Raw genomic sequence first — 17920 nt, forward strand, 5'->3', positions numbered from 1 at the left:
CATATAGCATTTACCCCTGACATTATAGAATGCACTGTGCTGAATACAGCTGAGGGGATATGTTCAGCGATAAAAGTTTTACAACACACTAACCCCTGCAATTAGTAAGGTTACTTACAAGCTGTAATCCTACTATCTTCCATGCAAAAATATGGGGAAAAAATAAACATATGGTGTAATAATATCTTAGAGGATGATCTTTAAGTCAGAATTCTGTAGTCCTTGTGCTAAACTTTCACAGGAGTTAAAGGGATAAAGTTAGGCCTTTGGTTTCCAATGCTAAATTTATTAAAATTTATTCTTAGTTTTACTATCTTGGAATACTCTAAGTGGTAATTACCTCTATAAGTATGTAGTACATAAATGTGTCAATAGCACAAAATCCCTTGGACAATACAAAGTAATGGGAATAGCAACATGAAATGCCTTACTCAAGTTCAACATGCCTTATGGTATGCTCTTGTGCATAGAAGTAAATACAGCTGTCTAGTTACATTACTGCTATCCTGAGATTCTTCTAAATTAAAAATCTGAGATCACAGCAACAGCAGAGTGCCAGACTATCTGTAATTATTTCAGAATATGTGTGTTGTCTCTTAACCCCGCAGTCAGCATTATGGTTTATTAACAGACCATCCCAACCAACTGCCTGATTTTGGAAGCAAATACTATGTAAACATAACACAAGGTCAGAAAAAGTGTCAAGTAATAAAATTATTCAGATTTTATTGGACACATTTGTATATGGTTTTCTAACGCAGATAATATGCTGAGGTAAAGTAGAGAAAACAGGTCATGGTACAGATTTTCCTTTAGCATAGGACCTTTGGAGCTAAAATAAAAATTCTTGCCTTAATGGCAAACTCTAGTAAGTTAATTTTCCACAATTAGCATAGATGAGCCTCAATGACTCCCAGAAAGCAGTATACAGACAAAACAAATCTTAAATATGAAGGTGATGCTTTTTGTGAGAAGGATGGTACCATATAAAACAGATTCTACTAGAACATTTCAATAAATTAATTATATTTTCCCATATATACTGCAAAGAAGTTTTGCCTCTCTGTCACTTCAACATATAACCAAAATCAGCTTTACTTTTTCTTTTCAACCTGCCTAGAAGGCTTTCTTTATGCCTTGGCTGGCTTTCTATTCTTGCATTTAACTTCTGTCCCATCCATAAATTTTATATTCTTTAGTGCATATAATCAGAGTATTTTTACTAAGATAGCACATGCAATGTAGGAGAAAGTAATGATTAACAATTTTCAAACAAAATAAAACAGTGAAAGACACTCTCAGGCAGAGGTGATAAATCTGCAATGTTGCACTCACCATGATTAGCAGCTCCATTCTGCCTTTCACTGTCTTCCACCTGGCACTTTTTTTTGGCAATCTTATGCAGAATTGAGGCCCTTTCCTTGAACTTTCCTAAAAGAAAACATTGTAATTATTACAATGCAGCCATTTTGAGATGCAAAGTTTATTTGACATAGCTTAGTCTCTATAGATCACTGCTGATAATCCATTTCAATTCTTCCTCAAACAGCAAATATGCTATTAAACACTATCTCATGTTCCTGTATACATGGTTGGGGTTTTTTTTTTCTTTCTTTTTTTATAGAAATGAATTTTTTTTTTTTTGAGAACTCAGCAATTAATAGAACAAGAAATTGAAACGAAAAGCTATTATTTTTCTTTGGAAGAAGTCAGTAAAGTTTCACCTATAAATGTGCTGGTGTAAGATTTCAGCTGAAGCAGAAGATGAATACAATGAATCAAGATATCATAAATAAACACAAACAGTTTCAGTTCTCAATTAGTAGTACTGCAGAACAGAATTTCATATTAACACATACATTGCATTATAGTGAGTGTTGTCAGTTTTGTCACTTTGAACTTATCTATTTGTCTTGACTTCTACTCACTTCAGTGCTTGGTAAAATTATGAAGATTATTCTGGGAGTTACTGAAAAACACCTGAAAGACAACACTATCACTTATCACAGCCAGCATGTGGGGAAAGTCCTGCTTATCAAACCTCATTTCCTTTTATGATAACACACCCTGTTGATAAACAGCAACTAATTTATGTAATCTTTTTGCATTTCAGTAAATCTTCTAATACTGTCTCTCACAGGATCCTTCTGGAAAAAATGTGCAGCCCACAGCTGGATAAACACATCATGGTGAGCAACCAGGTCACGGGACAGGCACAAATGGTTACAGTCTGTCATCAGACTGGGAACCTGTCACTACTGGGGCTCCACAGGATTCCATTCTCGACCCTCTGCTCTTCAACATCTTCATAGATTACTTGGATGTAGGACTGGAAGGAATACTCAGCAAGTTCCCAAAAAGGGAGGAGCTGCTGACTCCCTCAAAAGGTAGGGAGACCCTGCAGAGAGGCCTTGACAAATCAGGGATTTGGGCAATCACCAACGACATGAAGTTCAACCAGGGAAAGTGCCGGATTCTTCATCTGGGATGGGGCAACCCTGGATGTATGGAGAGACTGGGAATGAGATGCTGTAAGCAGGGCCATGGAAAGGCACCTGGCAAGTTGCACATGGATCAGCAGTGCCCTGGCAGCCAGGAGGGCCAACCCTGTCCCAGGGGGCATCAGGCACAGCTTCACCAGCCAGGCAAGAGAGAGAATTGTCCTGCTCTGCTCTGAGCTGGGGCAGCCTCACCTCGAGCGCTGGGGCAGTTTGGAGTGTCATGATATGAGAAAGACATTAAACTGTTAGAGAGTGTCCAAAGAAGGACTATAAATATGGTGAAGGGCCTTGAGGGGAAGTATGAGGAGCAGGTGAGGTCACTTGGTCTGCTCAGCCTGGAGAAGAGGAGAGTGAGGGGAGCCGTCACTGCAGTCCACAACTTACTCGTGAGGGGCAGAGGAGGGGCAGGCACTGATCCCTCCTCTGTGGTGACAGTGACAGCACCTGAGGGAATGGCCTGAAGCTGTGTCAGGGAGGTTTATGTTGGATATTAGGAAAAAGGTTCTTCACCCAGAGGGTGGCTGGGCAATGGAACAGCTCCCCAGGGCAGTGGTCACAGCTCCAGCCTGAGAGAGTTCAAGACACATTTGGACAGTGCTGTGAGGCACATGGTGCGACTCTTGGGCCTGTTCAGTGAGGAAGCAGGAGTTGAACTTGATGATCCTTGTGGGTACCTTCCAACTCAGTACATTCTGTGATTCTGTGATTCAGAAGGGGAAGAAGAAGTCTCCAGAATTTCATATCAGATTCTTAGAGGTAATTTTTTTTCTAAACCTGCCAGGTTGGTTTTTTTTTGTCTCCCATGAAGTTAACTATGCAACTCAACCTCTACACTCTCTCTAGGGCAACACACTCTCCGGAGATCCCATATTTTGTCACTCTTTATTGACCACTGTGTCCAAATGATACATTAAAACAAAGTAATTTCAAAGATGTCCAGATTAGGTAAAATGAAACCTTTTTCTGCCTTCATAGATCTTTCTATGTAAGGACTCTTTGAACATCTTATGACAGCCTATGATGTGTAGAAAGCTGATGTATCTGCCTTTACTGATTTATCCTGATTGTTATTGACTTTAAGCATTTTAAAATATTTTTAAGAAGTCTAACTGGTGGCTATTTTACAGCACATTTTCTAACTAAAAATACTATTATGATACAGGGCCTGTAGCTCTTTTAATTCTTCATCTCCAGTAAAAAAATTCAATTGAAAACTGTTGGTGTCCCTGCAGCAAAACCAGCATAGGCTTAAGACGAGAAGATATGTCAATGGAATGATATAAAAGACTAACAGTGGAAAGTAAAAGTAATAAATCCTGAATTAATTCAGTTATTTGGATAGCATCACTTGTTGCTAAGCTAAAAACTCGGAGAAATTCCAAACGTACAAGGGTAAATCATTAGTCAGGAAAGAAATCTTCTCTTTCCTTAAAACAGAAGCTTCACAGCCCTGTACCCACACTTTTTTACGTGGAGAAGCATATGACCAATTCACAGGGACTAGCAACTATAATTTGCTGGGAAGTTGAACTAGTTTCTCAACAGAAAACTACTTGGAAAGTAATAAAAATACCACAAATATTTAATAAGCCATACTATTCTTTCTGCAGTCCCTATCTTTTCACAAACACATCATGCTCCAAAAAAAAATCAAAATTAGCAATCCACAATATTTTATAAACATTATCTTTTTTGTCACACAGAATTAAACACCTGCAGAATAGTATTTAAGCATAGAATACAATCATAAATAAGAAGGCATCTCATTATTTCACTGCACAGGATAAGAGGCAGAGATTCTAGTTAGAAGGGAAGAAGTAACAAAGAATTAGAGGGAGTGAGAGAAAGAACAAGAATTTTTTGGGATAGCAGTTAAAAGAGAAAAAAACCTAGAAAAAATACTGATCATATCCCCAAATATTTTAGGCTGAAATGCTGAGTCATGGTGGTTCCTAACTTCTTTTGAAAGAGTAGGGGCATTTAAAACTGCTTACCCAGAAGAGTAAGTAGATATTAAAATATGCCTGATATAGTTTCAGTTTCCTAAAGGATTGTGCTATCTTTCAGATTCCAAGTCATCTTTATATGTTTGAGAATTCAGCTTGTGATGCCACATATAGAAAGGTATTTTACGCAAGCGATGAAAATGATGCAGCTGACACATTTCTGAAAAATATATGTGGAGCCATCCATGTCTCCACCTATTCCAAGACGGCATAAGACCTTTCAATTAAAGATCCAGTTTTAGAGATTAATTAAAATGATGAAGAACCTAAGGATATTCTGGTATTTTATTTGAGACAGAGTGAAACTGTGTAGGTTTTCTTAACAGAGAAGCATGACCACTATAGAACTGAAAAGAAAATATCTTCACAGAGATTCACACTGGTTTAGATTAGTTAAATGGAATGTGTCCTTCATTTTTTTTCCACATTTACAAAAGCCTCCAAGTATCTTTAGAAAGAATTTCTGAAACTGACTTTTAACAATTTTAAGTTACACCATTTAATTCGGGAGACTGTTCCACAGTTGTAAGTCACTGTCATGTAAGTTAAAATCAACATTTGAAATGGAAAATGTATTTTGATTTATTGTTATTTCTCAGTAGATGCACAATTCAGTTTACATTGTTTTACATCATTTCCTTCGATTAGATTCACTCAATGTAGGTAACAAAAGTGCAAGGAAATTATTAAAAAACATTATTAACTATCAAAAACATGAAACTGACAAAAGCAGTAGCACTCGCCTGCATGAAGACACTGAAATGTAGAAAAGACAGCAGAGCAATGCTCCCTCTCCCTCTCCCACCCTCCCTCCTTTTCTCTACCCTTTTCCTCCTTTAAACCAAACCAAAACTTGTTCACTGAAGGGGAAGCACAGAGCCACCAAGAAAAAGGACCAGCTGAGGATGTATCTAAGTAATTCCAATTTTCAGAAAACCACTAAGGTCAATCTTAGGCACAGATCTTCTCTTATGTCTTTTTTCTTATCTCTAGGTGAAATGATGGAGTCATTAAATACAGCAAGCATAGGAATCTTATGTCACTGTTCTTATTTCTAGAAGGTAGGTGCCTCTGTTTCCTCTGGAACAGTCCTATGTACTATGGTTTGACTATGCAACAGAGCTTTTCACAACAGGCGGTATAATGAGAGTTCAGATGAATGACAATGCTTGCTTCCATGGACCTAAAATAGGACAGATCGCTATAGAAAATTCTTAATCTAGGTTCACTAAACTCCAACAGATTTGGCAGCTTATTATAGTTTGAAACGGAAGGAAGAGCTGATCAAGGCCAGATGATTACCAAGGTAGCTTAAAACTACATTGTTTTTTGTTTGAATAGATACAAACAAATCAGTATGGCATAATGTAGATATGCGTTGATCTGCACGACTAACTCCAGCTGGCATTAGCTGGCAGACATTCTCCTCTTGATAAGGGATGTATTAGAAAGCCAATCCTTTATCAACAAACTAAATTGCAGTGTACAGGCTACCTGGCTCAGAAAAACATCTGATTTGATGTGAAAACAGTTATTCAGAAATTCACTAATTTAAAAAATTTAAGACTCTACCACTTGCCTTGTTTTCAGTCTGAGATCAAAGGAATATTACTGCATCTACGTAGCTATAGCCAAGCTTTCATGAGTCTGAACATGTCAAATCTGTGGCTGTTGAGCACTCTGAACTGTACTTAGTAATTCTGCTCATGACCTGATGTGAAAGATAATTAGTGAGCCACTACCAATCTAAATCCAGAAATCCACCTTACATGCTTTCTTCTTTAAGATCAAGCAGAAGTATCAAATGAAAACACATGCAATTTTGTCATGTTATAGACTATTGGTGGAGCACAAGATCAGAGCATGGGTTTCTTCTCATCTTGTGGGCCACATTTACTCTCTCAGTTAATCTAAAATTAATTTAAAGTCACTTTCAGACCAAAGAGAAATGGTCAAAACAATAGAAATCAGTTTCTAATATATGGAGCACAATGGCTCTCTGGCCATTAGGCTAAATATAATTGTGTATTATAGCTTAACCATTAATTCTTGTCCATGACTCTTCTGATGCAGCAGGAAGAATAAATGCACCTGAGTTTCTTCACTGGAGAACTGAAAAAAATATTCCATATCTACACTCCAGGCTTAAGGACTGGACATAAGGATGTTACAAAAAATCAATGGTTTTGTAACTGGATTTATGTATTCCTGTGACTAAGTTGCTGTGCAAAAGGTACAAAAATCTCAGTCAAAAAAAGAAAGAGAAAGAAGTAAATGGGTAATGCAAGTAAGTGTGATAGCAGCTAAACTTCTGAAAATCCAAACACAAAGCTGAAAATATAGTACACTTTGATCAAAATACAACTTCTGAGACACACTAATCATTACTTGCCTTGTGAAAGAATAGTGAAAATGATGATGGTTCTATTTGAGAAGGCAAACTGCACCATAGACTCTTGTCAGTTTTAGTGCTTCTAAAGACAAAGAGTTTCCTTCTTATTTCTGCTACTGAATTGTTCCTGTTGCTATGGTATGGTCCTGAATTATTGATTCATGAGAAATGCATGCTGAGGTGACACTGAATATTAAAAGCATTAATTCTGCATAGGCACAGGAATAATATACATATATGTATGTGTTGTATTGCAACCGGTGTTTCCCTACAAATAACTACATTTAGATGTCAATAGGGTATTTATGAATCTCAGAAGGCTACTTTTGAAATAATAGATATTTATTTTTTATTTATAATAAAAATAAAACCCTTAACATACCCAGGTTTAAGGCTACAATGAGAAATTACTTTTTTATCTTGATTGTAATGAAGACTGAGATAAGACATACCACAAAAGCTTTATTTCTGGTAGCCATAGCTGAGTGGCCCAGGGTAATGTCTCCTTACAGGCTCTTGGTGTCTATTTAAACAACATAGACACCACTATTTGCCTGTTAAAATCGACTTTCAGACATATTTTCTTATATTGGTACCACCCTTGTGAAGCAGATGCTTAATCTGGGCAATGGAGAGCAGTGAGGCAAGACCATTCTACAAGTTCAGGCCTGCCACAGAGGAAAAGAGCATCTTCCAACATGTGGTGCAAAGGTGCATGGAACCACCTCCCACAGCCAGCCCCAGAACCGGATGGTTATATTGGTGTATCAACAGCAGATACAGAAAGAGGGAAACAGGCATTATCACTTTCTGTCCTCCCTGAGGAATGATCATGAGTAAGTAATGCAATGAAGATTCTCTTAAAATCTTCAAGATTACTCAACACTGGAAAGCAATTGTGTTTTTAAAAAGAGAGAATTACAGCATTTGTCTTAAATTCCCAAGATTAAAAACAAGTAGGAATAGGCGGCTAACTTTTCTAGAGTCCTCAATATTTACCCCATCCCCAAACATGCTGCTAATCTCTAAACTTAACATAATGAAAACACCTATCTGGCATTATAATCAGAGGGATAGACAAGAGGCCTCAATCCTACAGACAATCAGGTCTGAGTTCAGGGATAATTCCGACTTGTAGAAATGCTGACCGCACTAGGACAAAAAGCATGTGCTGGAAATTTAGTACAGAGTTAACTGCTTTCCTGAATTAGTATGATAGAACTGCAGTGCTTTTGAATCAGCAGAAAAATTTCCTGAGATTTCACTGAGCCCTGATTCAGGCCCTAATTACTTCCTTCTTGTATTGCTAGAATGTGGGCTTCAAACTGCAATTTTTTTTGCACTGCAATCAAGCATACAATTAATACTCCAGGAATAAACATGTCTAGTTTTAAAGGTTATTAATTTCTTTTCAAAAATGCAGTAAACTGAAGTCATTTATCAATTGTTCTAAGTGATTTGAAAATCCATAAATTAATTCCTCTTCTTGAATGCATTGTAAAACATGGCATCAAATAAGCACCTACAATCTATGTTATACTGTGCCATATAATTTGCAAGTATGGTTTTCCATATGTTCTTTGCTAAAAGCATCCCATTGTATTTTCTTACCTGAAATAGCAGAACTGAAATGTTGAAAACAAAGACTTGAAAAAAGAATCGTAACTGATTGAGCCACCAATAAACACATGCAAAAATGAGTTATTCAAAAACGGAGAAAATGAAAATAGGACCAAGAAAAACAAAGGAAAATGTAAACACAAAAAAGGCACTCAGAGGGCTTCAAAAAAAGCTCATACAAACAATTCTAAAATATTTCTTACCTTCTTCAGTCATTGTGTCATAATATTTTAGGTTTCCATATGATCCAAGCTCTATAACATCACAGTAAAAGACACAGAGATAAGGAACCAGCAGACATTCAAGAAATGTACATGTTTTTGCATGTGCTTCATAAACTGGAACAGTGATTATGCAAAACATTTTCCAGGACAACGAAACACAGATACAGAAATGGCACTGCTTTCCCCCTCCAAAATTTCACAAGTCATTGACTTTAGCTAAAGTGTTAAACTTGCTGAAGTGAGATGTAGGAGAAGCACTGAAATACAAAATTTAGCCTTTTCAAGTTTCTTGCCAATTTAGTGCCTTTACATTTGGGAAAAGATAATAAACCTCGAGAGTACCTGAACAGTGGTAGTTTTGCAAACTAAGCTCATTTATCATTCCCCAGGTCAGATATTCAAATACTTCTGTATCCAAATTAAACAAAATAGTCTCAGAACACTTAATTTTAGGAACTGTTCATAGTAATGTCTCCCAAACACTGTTTTGATACCAGTGCTGTTGTTGACAGGCTTTAGAGGGGCTACATAATTTATCCACTTTCTTGTCACTTGTGAAAACATAAAAAAAGTTACTTGCTTCATCAGGTGATATGACACCTAAATTAATTAGATCATTACATCTATAGTATTGCATTTCTATATTCTATCAAGGCAGCAAAAAGAATGGAATGAAGAGGTCTCCAGGTCTGTAGTGCTATTACTATTTGTTTCTGTGTGATAGAATCTTGCATGAAATCACCTTTTTATTCCAGATGTGGCTTTACACTACTTTTCTTGAAGTGATTTTTCCTAAACATTTGGCATTTATCTTATTGTATGTATAAATACAATAATTAAAATAAACCTACAAAACAGGACAATTAAAAATTAAACCTAAGGATGAAATTATAAATGTTCTAGCTGAGGAATTTGTGGATAACCACTCATCACTTTTATGAAAAGTATTGCAACTGAGTTTCTGAGCATCCAATCTTTGACAGAATGTAACTACTAAAAAATGGATACTTAACAGTTTGATGATGCTTTTTTCTTTGCAAATATTCTTTTTCACATTTATGAAACAGCTTAAGCAATTAAATGCAAAAATGATATCAAATTATTTTGGTTTTTGATGATATGTGATGATTTTTCAACAATTTTTCACAAAGGTGAATTTCAGTAGAGACATGGCTATTAGTTTTAACTGTAATATACTTTGATGATATCAAATCTGACACTTTGAAAGATGCATTTTGAAAATAAAAAAAAGGAACCTTACACCATTTTCAGAGATGGCGAATGCCTTACGCCATGTAACCAAAATATACAGGATATTATAATTGGTGTTTTTTAGTAAGTATGATTAGATTGTACTGATTTTTCATAGGCATATTATAAAGAAACTTACAAGCATTGATATATTCTTGCTAGTACAATGTGTCTACTTGCCCATAAGTAAGCCAAATAAAATAGGACATTCTCTCTTAAAGCAAAGAAAAATGTATTTTAAAGAAAGAATTTAGTATATTGTTTTACAGCAAGAAAGAATGCATATACTGTTTTGTAAAAATCTTCTTAGTCTTGCAACAAAACCTTTGTAGCTGCTAGTATATATAAGAAGCTATTGTTCTAGCATCCTAATTTTAGTTCTAAAGATTCAATTTCCTTACCTGGAAAGAGCTCCCAAAAACTTCAATATAGATGCCCCTATATACAGCATTTAGAACTACTTGTCTTATTTAATTAGGGTTAATATTTGCTGATTCTATGGGCAGATTCTACGGGCAGATTCTACAAGCCTTTGCTTGTACTTATTCTCACTGATCTTTGCCTTCATGTGTCTGGGGTCTGCTTTGCTAGTGAGGCATTCACTGGAGATTGAGGACAGGACTGGAACACACATGCCAGAAAGAGCCTGCCAAAAGGAGTATAAGAGTAAATAAGGAAACGGAGGCACATGGAGAGCAAAATGTTGGTAGAGAGGGACTGCATAAATGAAGCTGAGAAGAGCATTGCACCATAGCAACAAAATTCAGAATTAACAGAATAGCATGAGGCTTCTGACTGAGCAGATTAAGCAGAAGAGATTTCAGAGGAAACCAACAACTGTGAATCCTAAATCTCAAAACAAAAAAACAAAAAAATGGGGTGGCAGCAAGGCAGGACATTTCATACACTGGCAATCCCATTTAAATCTATTTACTTCCCATCTGAAGTGAGAGATAAAAGATAAATATTAAAGAATAAAAGGGTCAATCTGACCTTACAGAGACCAAAAAAGAAGAGAAACAGGGTGATGCATGACAGTGAATGACGCTGATAATAATCATGTTCTGGGAATTTCCAGCAATTCAACACACCATGGATTATACTAGGCTAATTCCCTCAGTTAGCAAAATTATTTCCAGGAAAACTTCAATCTTGCTGGTGAGATTATGTTCTCCAAAGCTTATAGTCCTATACCCAGGGTGGAACACTTTATCCAATCATCAGCCCAGTGACTGCAATGCACTTCAATGATCCCAGAAATCATCAGCTGCATGTATTCACATGAATTATATTTGAGGGCTTTAAGATTACTTAGGTCAGTGCTGCTTAGCAGCATGACAGATCTGTCTCTACATAGTCTGCCTCCAATATATGGTACTTCTGCTGTAAAATTTGGACTAAATCTGCTCTTTGAGTTTGTTTTTGAATTCTCCGTTATACCAAGATATACCCTGTTTAATATAACTTTTGAGTAAACAAAAAATGAAGTACTTTTCAGAAAAAAAAGATATTGTATTGGAAAAATTTCACAGCTTTAGAAGTAAACTTGTTTGAAATGGAATTGAAAGGGGTACTTGAAAAATTATCCCCAAATTCAATACAATTAAAATTTGACAATTCCATTTTTGTGAACATGCTATGCAATTCCCATGGTGAGGTCATAGTAGATAGGCTGGATGGCAGCCAGTACCTGCATCCCTGCTAGTCACATGAAACAAAGAGGATACAGAAAGGCAGCTTAACAGTTGATCCCCAGCAGTTACACAGTCACTGAATTAATTTGTTCCCTTCTGCATATTTTTACACCAGAAAAGAACAGAAGGTTCCTAGTATTCTGACTGACATTCCTGAAGGATTACAGCAACATTTGTCTTACTATGTACTGTTCTCTACTGTGTAGGTGTCACACCACATCAAAGCAAAAAAAAAAAATACTGTTGGTTATTGGGGCTATGTTATTTGTGATTTCAAATTACATTCAAGACACCAAGCATAGCTTCACCAAGAGAAAAGTCCTGCCTGACAAACTGAGTGGCCTTCTATGATAAAGTGACTACATCAGTGGACAAGGGAAGAGCTACAAATGTCATTTATCTGGACTTCTGTAAGATCCCCTCATGCTCCCTCTCACTGAACTGGAGAGAGATGTATCTATGTTAGTGGGAAGAAATTTACTAGATGGTTGTATTTAGAGGGTAGTGGTCAACTGCTCAGAGTCCTGATGGATGCTGGCAATTAAGTGGTGTCCCTCTGAAATCAAACTTATTTAATATCTTCATCAACTACATTGACAGGGTAGATCAAGAACATTCTCAGAAAGTTTGAAGATAGCAACAAGCTAAATGATGCAGCTGCCACATACGAAGGACAGGATCAGGATGTCCTTCAGAGGGACCCGGACAAATGGGAATGGGAATTTCATAAGGTTTAACAAGACCAAGTGCAAAGTGCTGCACCTGTGTTGGAGCAGCCCCTGGTTCCAACACAGGCTGTGGGATTAACAGATCAAAGCAGCCCTGGGGAGAAGTGCTTGGGGGTGCTGTGGGTGAGAGGCTGGACATGACCCAGCCATGGGCACTCACAGCCCAGAAAGCCAAACGTGTCCTGGGCTGCATCCAGAGCAGCGTGGGCAGCAGCGATGGCGAGGGGGTTCTGCCCCTCTGCTCTGCCCTGCTGAGACCCCACCTGCAGGGCTGCATCAGCTCAGGAAGGACATGGACCTGTGAGAGAGAATCCACAGAAGGGCCACCAAGATGATTAGAGAGATGGAACACCGCTCCTATGAAAAGAGAACATTTGGGCTGTTCAGCATATAGAAGAAAAGGCTCTGAGAATACCATAGAGCAGCCCGTCATTTTAAGGAGAACTGCAAAAAAAAAACAAAACAAAACAAAACAAAAAAAAAAAAACAAAAACCAAAAAAAAAAAAAAGGGGGTCAAATGTGGTAGAAAGAAAGTAGATTCACACTAGACGTAAGAAAGGTATTCCTTATATGGAGGATGTTGAAACAATGGCCCAGGTTGTTCAGAGAGATAAGGTAAATGCCCCATGCCTGGATATATTCAAAGTCAAGATGTACAGGGCTCTGTACAGAGCAACCTGACTAGTTGAACACGTCCCTGCTTGTCACAGGGAGATTGTACTAGATGATCTTTAAATGTCCACAGCAACCAAACTCTTCTATTATCCTATTAAATAAGATAGCAAATAACTCCGTTTATTTTACACTCACTAAGTATAGTACATACTGTCTGTGATGAAATACTCATTTCTGTCTTACAAGTGTATAACCCCAGGCTGCCATAGAAGAAAAGAAGAACCAATATTTCTCTTCACTCTCCGGTGACTAAGATCTCAGATACAGACTGCAGCTGACCCAAGACCAGAAATGAGTCTGTCTCAGAGTTTCTAGAACTACTCATAAGTCATACAGCTATTTTGGAGACAGCAACCTGCATTACTGAAGGTATGTATCTCTTCATGGAAGAGTCAGACTCTGACTTTTACCAGAAATGTATCCCTTCATGTAAAGTCAGCCTCTCAAATGAAAGAGACTCACTGCAGATTTCTTCAACAAGCATGAGACTTTCTCTTTGCATAAAAAATGTGTTTGTATGAGAATTCATGTCACACTCCTCCAAGATCATGAAAAGCTTCAAAGTTGATATATCTATTATCTAAATCAAAACTGGTAAAGAGAAATTACTGATGGCAACCCCATAATTTTCAGTATAATTACACAATTACAATTACTAGACACATCTTTTGTTTGACTTCTACAGTCATGAAGGTGTCAAGGCTTTTTTTACTTGCATTTTTTAAAAAATTGGTCAAAGGAATTAGAGGAATTATTATGATAGCATCAAGGAGCACAAGGATGTCTTTACTGGTTTTTCTGCCAGAAGTCAAGGTTTTGAGAAAATTTAATCAGATGATCAGTCTCATCCTAAAACAGAAAAAGGAGGCCACTTTAAAACTTTTCTAGAAAAGTTGTAGTGACTATCCAAACAAATCAAAGTTGGATTTAGTTTCAGCAATGATGCTAAATTAGGAACAAAGATCTCTTGATGCTAAGAACTTGTGAAAGATCAAGTGAAGATTGACATTACAGTTTCAAAATTAGTTATAACCTCTAAGAGATCCTTAACAAAAGAAAATGCCTTTTCACTTACACTATTAAAGGAAAAACACACAAAAATCCCATCAACTGAAGGTTACTATGAATTGTAAATTTTAAAAAGAAAGAATGATTTGAAATATTTTTTTTTTCAGTGAATCTCATCTTCAGACTCCTATCATTTACAAACTTCTGAAACCTCTTAGCTTTCTTACTGAGTAATTATATCCCATCTGGGATAGACTGGGGCTGCTGTGGGAGTATGTAGTATCATTGCAGAATGCAGAGGACAGAAAACAAATATTCTTTTAAAAAGCAAAATACTTATTCTCCTACTATATCTGGATAATCAGATGCTATACACTACATATTCACTTGTGGGCTTCCCAGCTGCCAGTCCTTCAAAAATGGAGGATTTTCCATTGAGCTGTTTCTGTGGAAAATACAAAAAGACCCCTTTTGGATATAAGTAATACAGTTTAAAATTGCACTGAAATTCAGAATTACATATTTTTTTGCTTATACTACTAACAGTACTGCTTTATTAATGCTCCTAAACAAATACAGAAAATAATATAAAGGAAGTCTTTCAGGTACTTGGCAATTGGTAGTTGAGAGTAACTAAATATTTTATTAATTTGTACATCTGAGCTCTAGTAAAATGTGGCCATCTTTCATCTCTTTAAATTGCAAGTCTTCTATTCCTGTTCTCTCTCCTCATGTGTCCTCGCCCTGATTTTTTTTATTTTAGGTGGTTTTGCCGTAAAAATAATTTTATTAGCGTTGTCTGCTTTTATATAATTGGTTTATTGCAATTTTATCAAGTTGGAGTGTGAATTTTTAAAATCATATCAGCAGAGTTCTAGGCAGCTTAAGATAGTGACAACATCCAAATTTAGATCTACATATTACTTTGCTCTTACTGCAACATTTAAAATTAAGAGTGAAAATCCACTGGTTTTAGTCCATACCATCTAACAAATCTCCTTGTGGTGATAAATGAAAATTTGTCAGGGTTTTAATTGATATGGGCTGAAGAGCAGAAGTTTTTAAGGGGACAGTCAATCACATGTACAATGGAGTAGAAAGTAAATTAAATTACTACTGCATATCAGACACAGATTTTGATATTTTTAGGCTCTTTTATTGTACTTAAATGAAAGAAAAGCATGAAATTGCTCATTCCTGAGAGCTTTGTTTCTTCTTCTGTCATAACATAACATTTCCCATCTGCCATCAACTCTTGAAGACAAGTGCCAAGCATTCTCTGTAATGTAGTAACACCAAAAGACAACCAATACAACAGAATTTACTTGTCCTGGATCAAACACAATTCCTGCTGACGTTAAAGAAGGTATTTATCCTCAAACCATTTCCAAATATTCATGAAAATAGGAATTTCAAGGTGTAGAAGTGAAAACCTCATTCTGTGGATGATATTGGGAGTTCAGCAACTAGTGGGATTCTAGTGGGATCAGGATTTCCATGAGTGTCTGTTGGGTCAGACACTGTAGGGTCTGAAAACCTACAACTCCAACTGAAAAAAAATTCAGCTATTTTCCCTTCCACCATATCTAAGGAGAATAACAGAGGACCGCATGCCTTCCTTTCACTAGCCACTCACAAAATCCAACCAACCTGTGGATGATGAAGTTATGTGCAAACCATACTAAAGGAAATCTCCCACTTTTCAGCTTCAGTGGAAAGCCCCTCACAGACTCTACTATTCCCTGACCTGAACAGGTTTATACATTGCTTATGTTCATTGTTGTTCTTGTTTTTAACAAAGAAATACTGAGTTAATAAGAAACTTAAAATTAAGCTAAAGCCATTAAGTTCTGTAGGGAATCCCAAGAAGAATACACTGTCTGAAGAACAGGGCAACGCTGGAAAAAATTACAGAGAAGAGAAACAAGAATTCTGCCTTAAATGTACAGCTTGTGTAGATTACAGTTAAAAAAAACAAAACAGGCCACGCAGAAGTAAATTGTTGCAGAAAATGACAGCAAAACCAACACAAGGTATACATTTCTGATTCAAAACTAAATTAAAGAGGCATCAGAAAATTTACTTTATTTAACATTTTCCACCTACAAAGATCAATATGGATTTTAAAGGGAAACCTATGATTCAATTTTATGTAAGTAGTAATCCTCTCAATGAAACTAACACCACTATGAGTTGTGCCTTTTCTCTGAGTTTTGGGAATCTCTGAAGATAAGCAGATCTGACAGTTTCTGCTACAGAGTTGAAGACCATTAACAAAGAGCTGAATTTTCTCACTGAACTGCCCTTTCTGAGAGAAATCTGCAAGGCTTTCATTGCCCACAAAGTTATTTATAACAAAAACACAGTGAGTTTTTAATATCTGTGGGTAGGATAAAAGTTGCAAGCCCACTCACCCTTAAAGTCATAGAAGTGCAGCCTCTGTTACCTAGAAAAAGCAAGACCTACATCCCCAAAGTATGACAAGAATGAAATGGTTACTGTATGTAAGCTAAATAGATCCACTCAGTAAAATAATTTAGACTTTGAATGTCTACTTCTTTGATCGTCACTATATATTTATGATTGACATATAAAAAAATCAGTGGAACAAAAAACTCACAATAAAATTCTCTTCACTAGCCCGATACATCATTTTTCTCTATGCCAAAATCACACATTTTTATAGACAGCTCAGGTTCCACAGCTGTTCCAGTGACATTTATATCTTCTGTGTGTTACATGGAAGTTTGTAAATACAACTGCAAATCCACTTTAGGCTTTGAAGTCCTAAGTAATACTGGGGCAAACAGCTATATAATTTCTCTCTTTCTGGCAGATATGAACTAGGCTATCTAAAATACTGTCTCTGCCTATTTAAATAGACATGCCCTTAGCTGCATGTAACCCATAAGGGTTTCTACTCTACGTATGCTGTTGTTTACTCTGACATTATCGGGTTTGATGTTAGAGATACTTTTAAAATGCTCATTTAATGTACATTTTCATGGAAACTCAGGTATTTAAATTAGGAACACAATTCTGGTGGTCTCTACTGTAGTTGAAATGTAGCAAAAGGTGAAAGAAGACCTTGCTGGAAAATTACGTGCCTCACTGCTTCACCTGTCTCATTTAGCTGTTTAAAAACTTACCCAGGAAAAAGCTTTCTTCTTGCAAATGACTGCGTAGAGAGTCATGGCACCAAAAGCAAGATAAGTGCCACTGCAGTGAAGGTGACCAACAGCACCTTTAGGGGGCTCCAGTAGGGAGAGCACTGCCACCAGGTGAAGGAGGTGATATTTTGTTTCTGCCAGTGCTCATGAGACATAAGTGGGTGCTGGGACTAGTCCCAGGCTCATCAGTACGGGGCAGTCGTAGACATAGAACCAGTCCAGCATTGGGCCATAGAGATTATGAGGGGACTGGAACACCTCTCATCAGAGGAGAGGCTGAGAGCTAGGACTGTTCAGCCTCAAGGAAAGAAGGTTCAGGAAGATCTTATGCCCATATATAAGCACTTGATGGGACAGAAAGAACATAAGGGAACAACACTTCCTTCAGAAGTGCCCACTGATAGGGGAAGAGTGAATGGAGACCACCTAAAATGGTCATCCAGCAAATTCTATCCAGACACTTAGTAGGATGATGAACAAATACTGAAATGTGTCTCCAAAAAAGACCGTGGAGTCTCCATTTATGAACATTTTAAAATAATGACTGGAAGCTGTCATAGTCAACCTGCTGAAGCTGATCCTACTTGAGCGGGGGATTGGACTAGCTGGATTCTATAATGCAAAAAGTCCTTTTCAACCTAAACGAGAAA

General features: G+C 36.9%; 1 protein-coding gene across 4 annotated transcripts in view; it reads right to left on the reverse strand.

Annotated features, from left to right (window-relative positions):
* SLC24A2 (solute carrier family 24 member 2) overlaps window positions 1-17920 on the reverse strand; it is a 112499-nt gene that overhangs the window by 30398 nt on the left and 64181 nt on the right. For 3 of the 4 annotated variants that reach the window (XM_012577743.5, XM_002191994.7, XM_030259069.4), the window contains exons 5-6: window positions 8723-8773; window positions 1336-1431 (exon numbers count right to left, since the gene is read on the reverse strand). In XM_012577743.5, coding sequence (XP_012433197.2) covers window positions 1336-1431; window positions 8723-8773 — 147 coding nt within the window. The remainder of the gene's footprint in view (window positions 1-1335; window positions 1432-8722; window positions 8774-17920) is intronic. The other variant, XM_012577744.5, reaches the window with a different exon arrangement.

Source organism: Taeniopygia guttata, chromosome Z (genome assembly GCF_048771995.1).
Source record: "Taeniopygia guttata chromosome Z, bTaeGut7.mat, whole genome shotgun sequence".
In the NCBI taxonomy this organism is placed as follows: Eukaryota; Metazoa; Chordata; class Aves; order Passeriformes; family Estrildidae; genus Taeniopygia; species Taeniopygia guttata.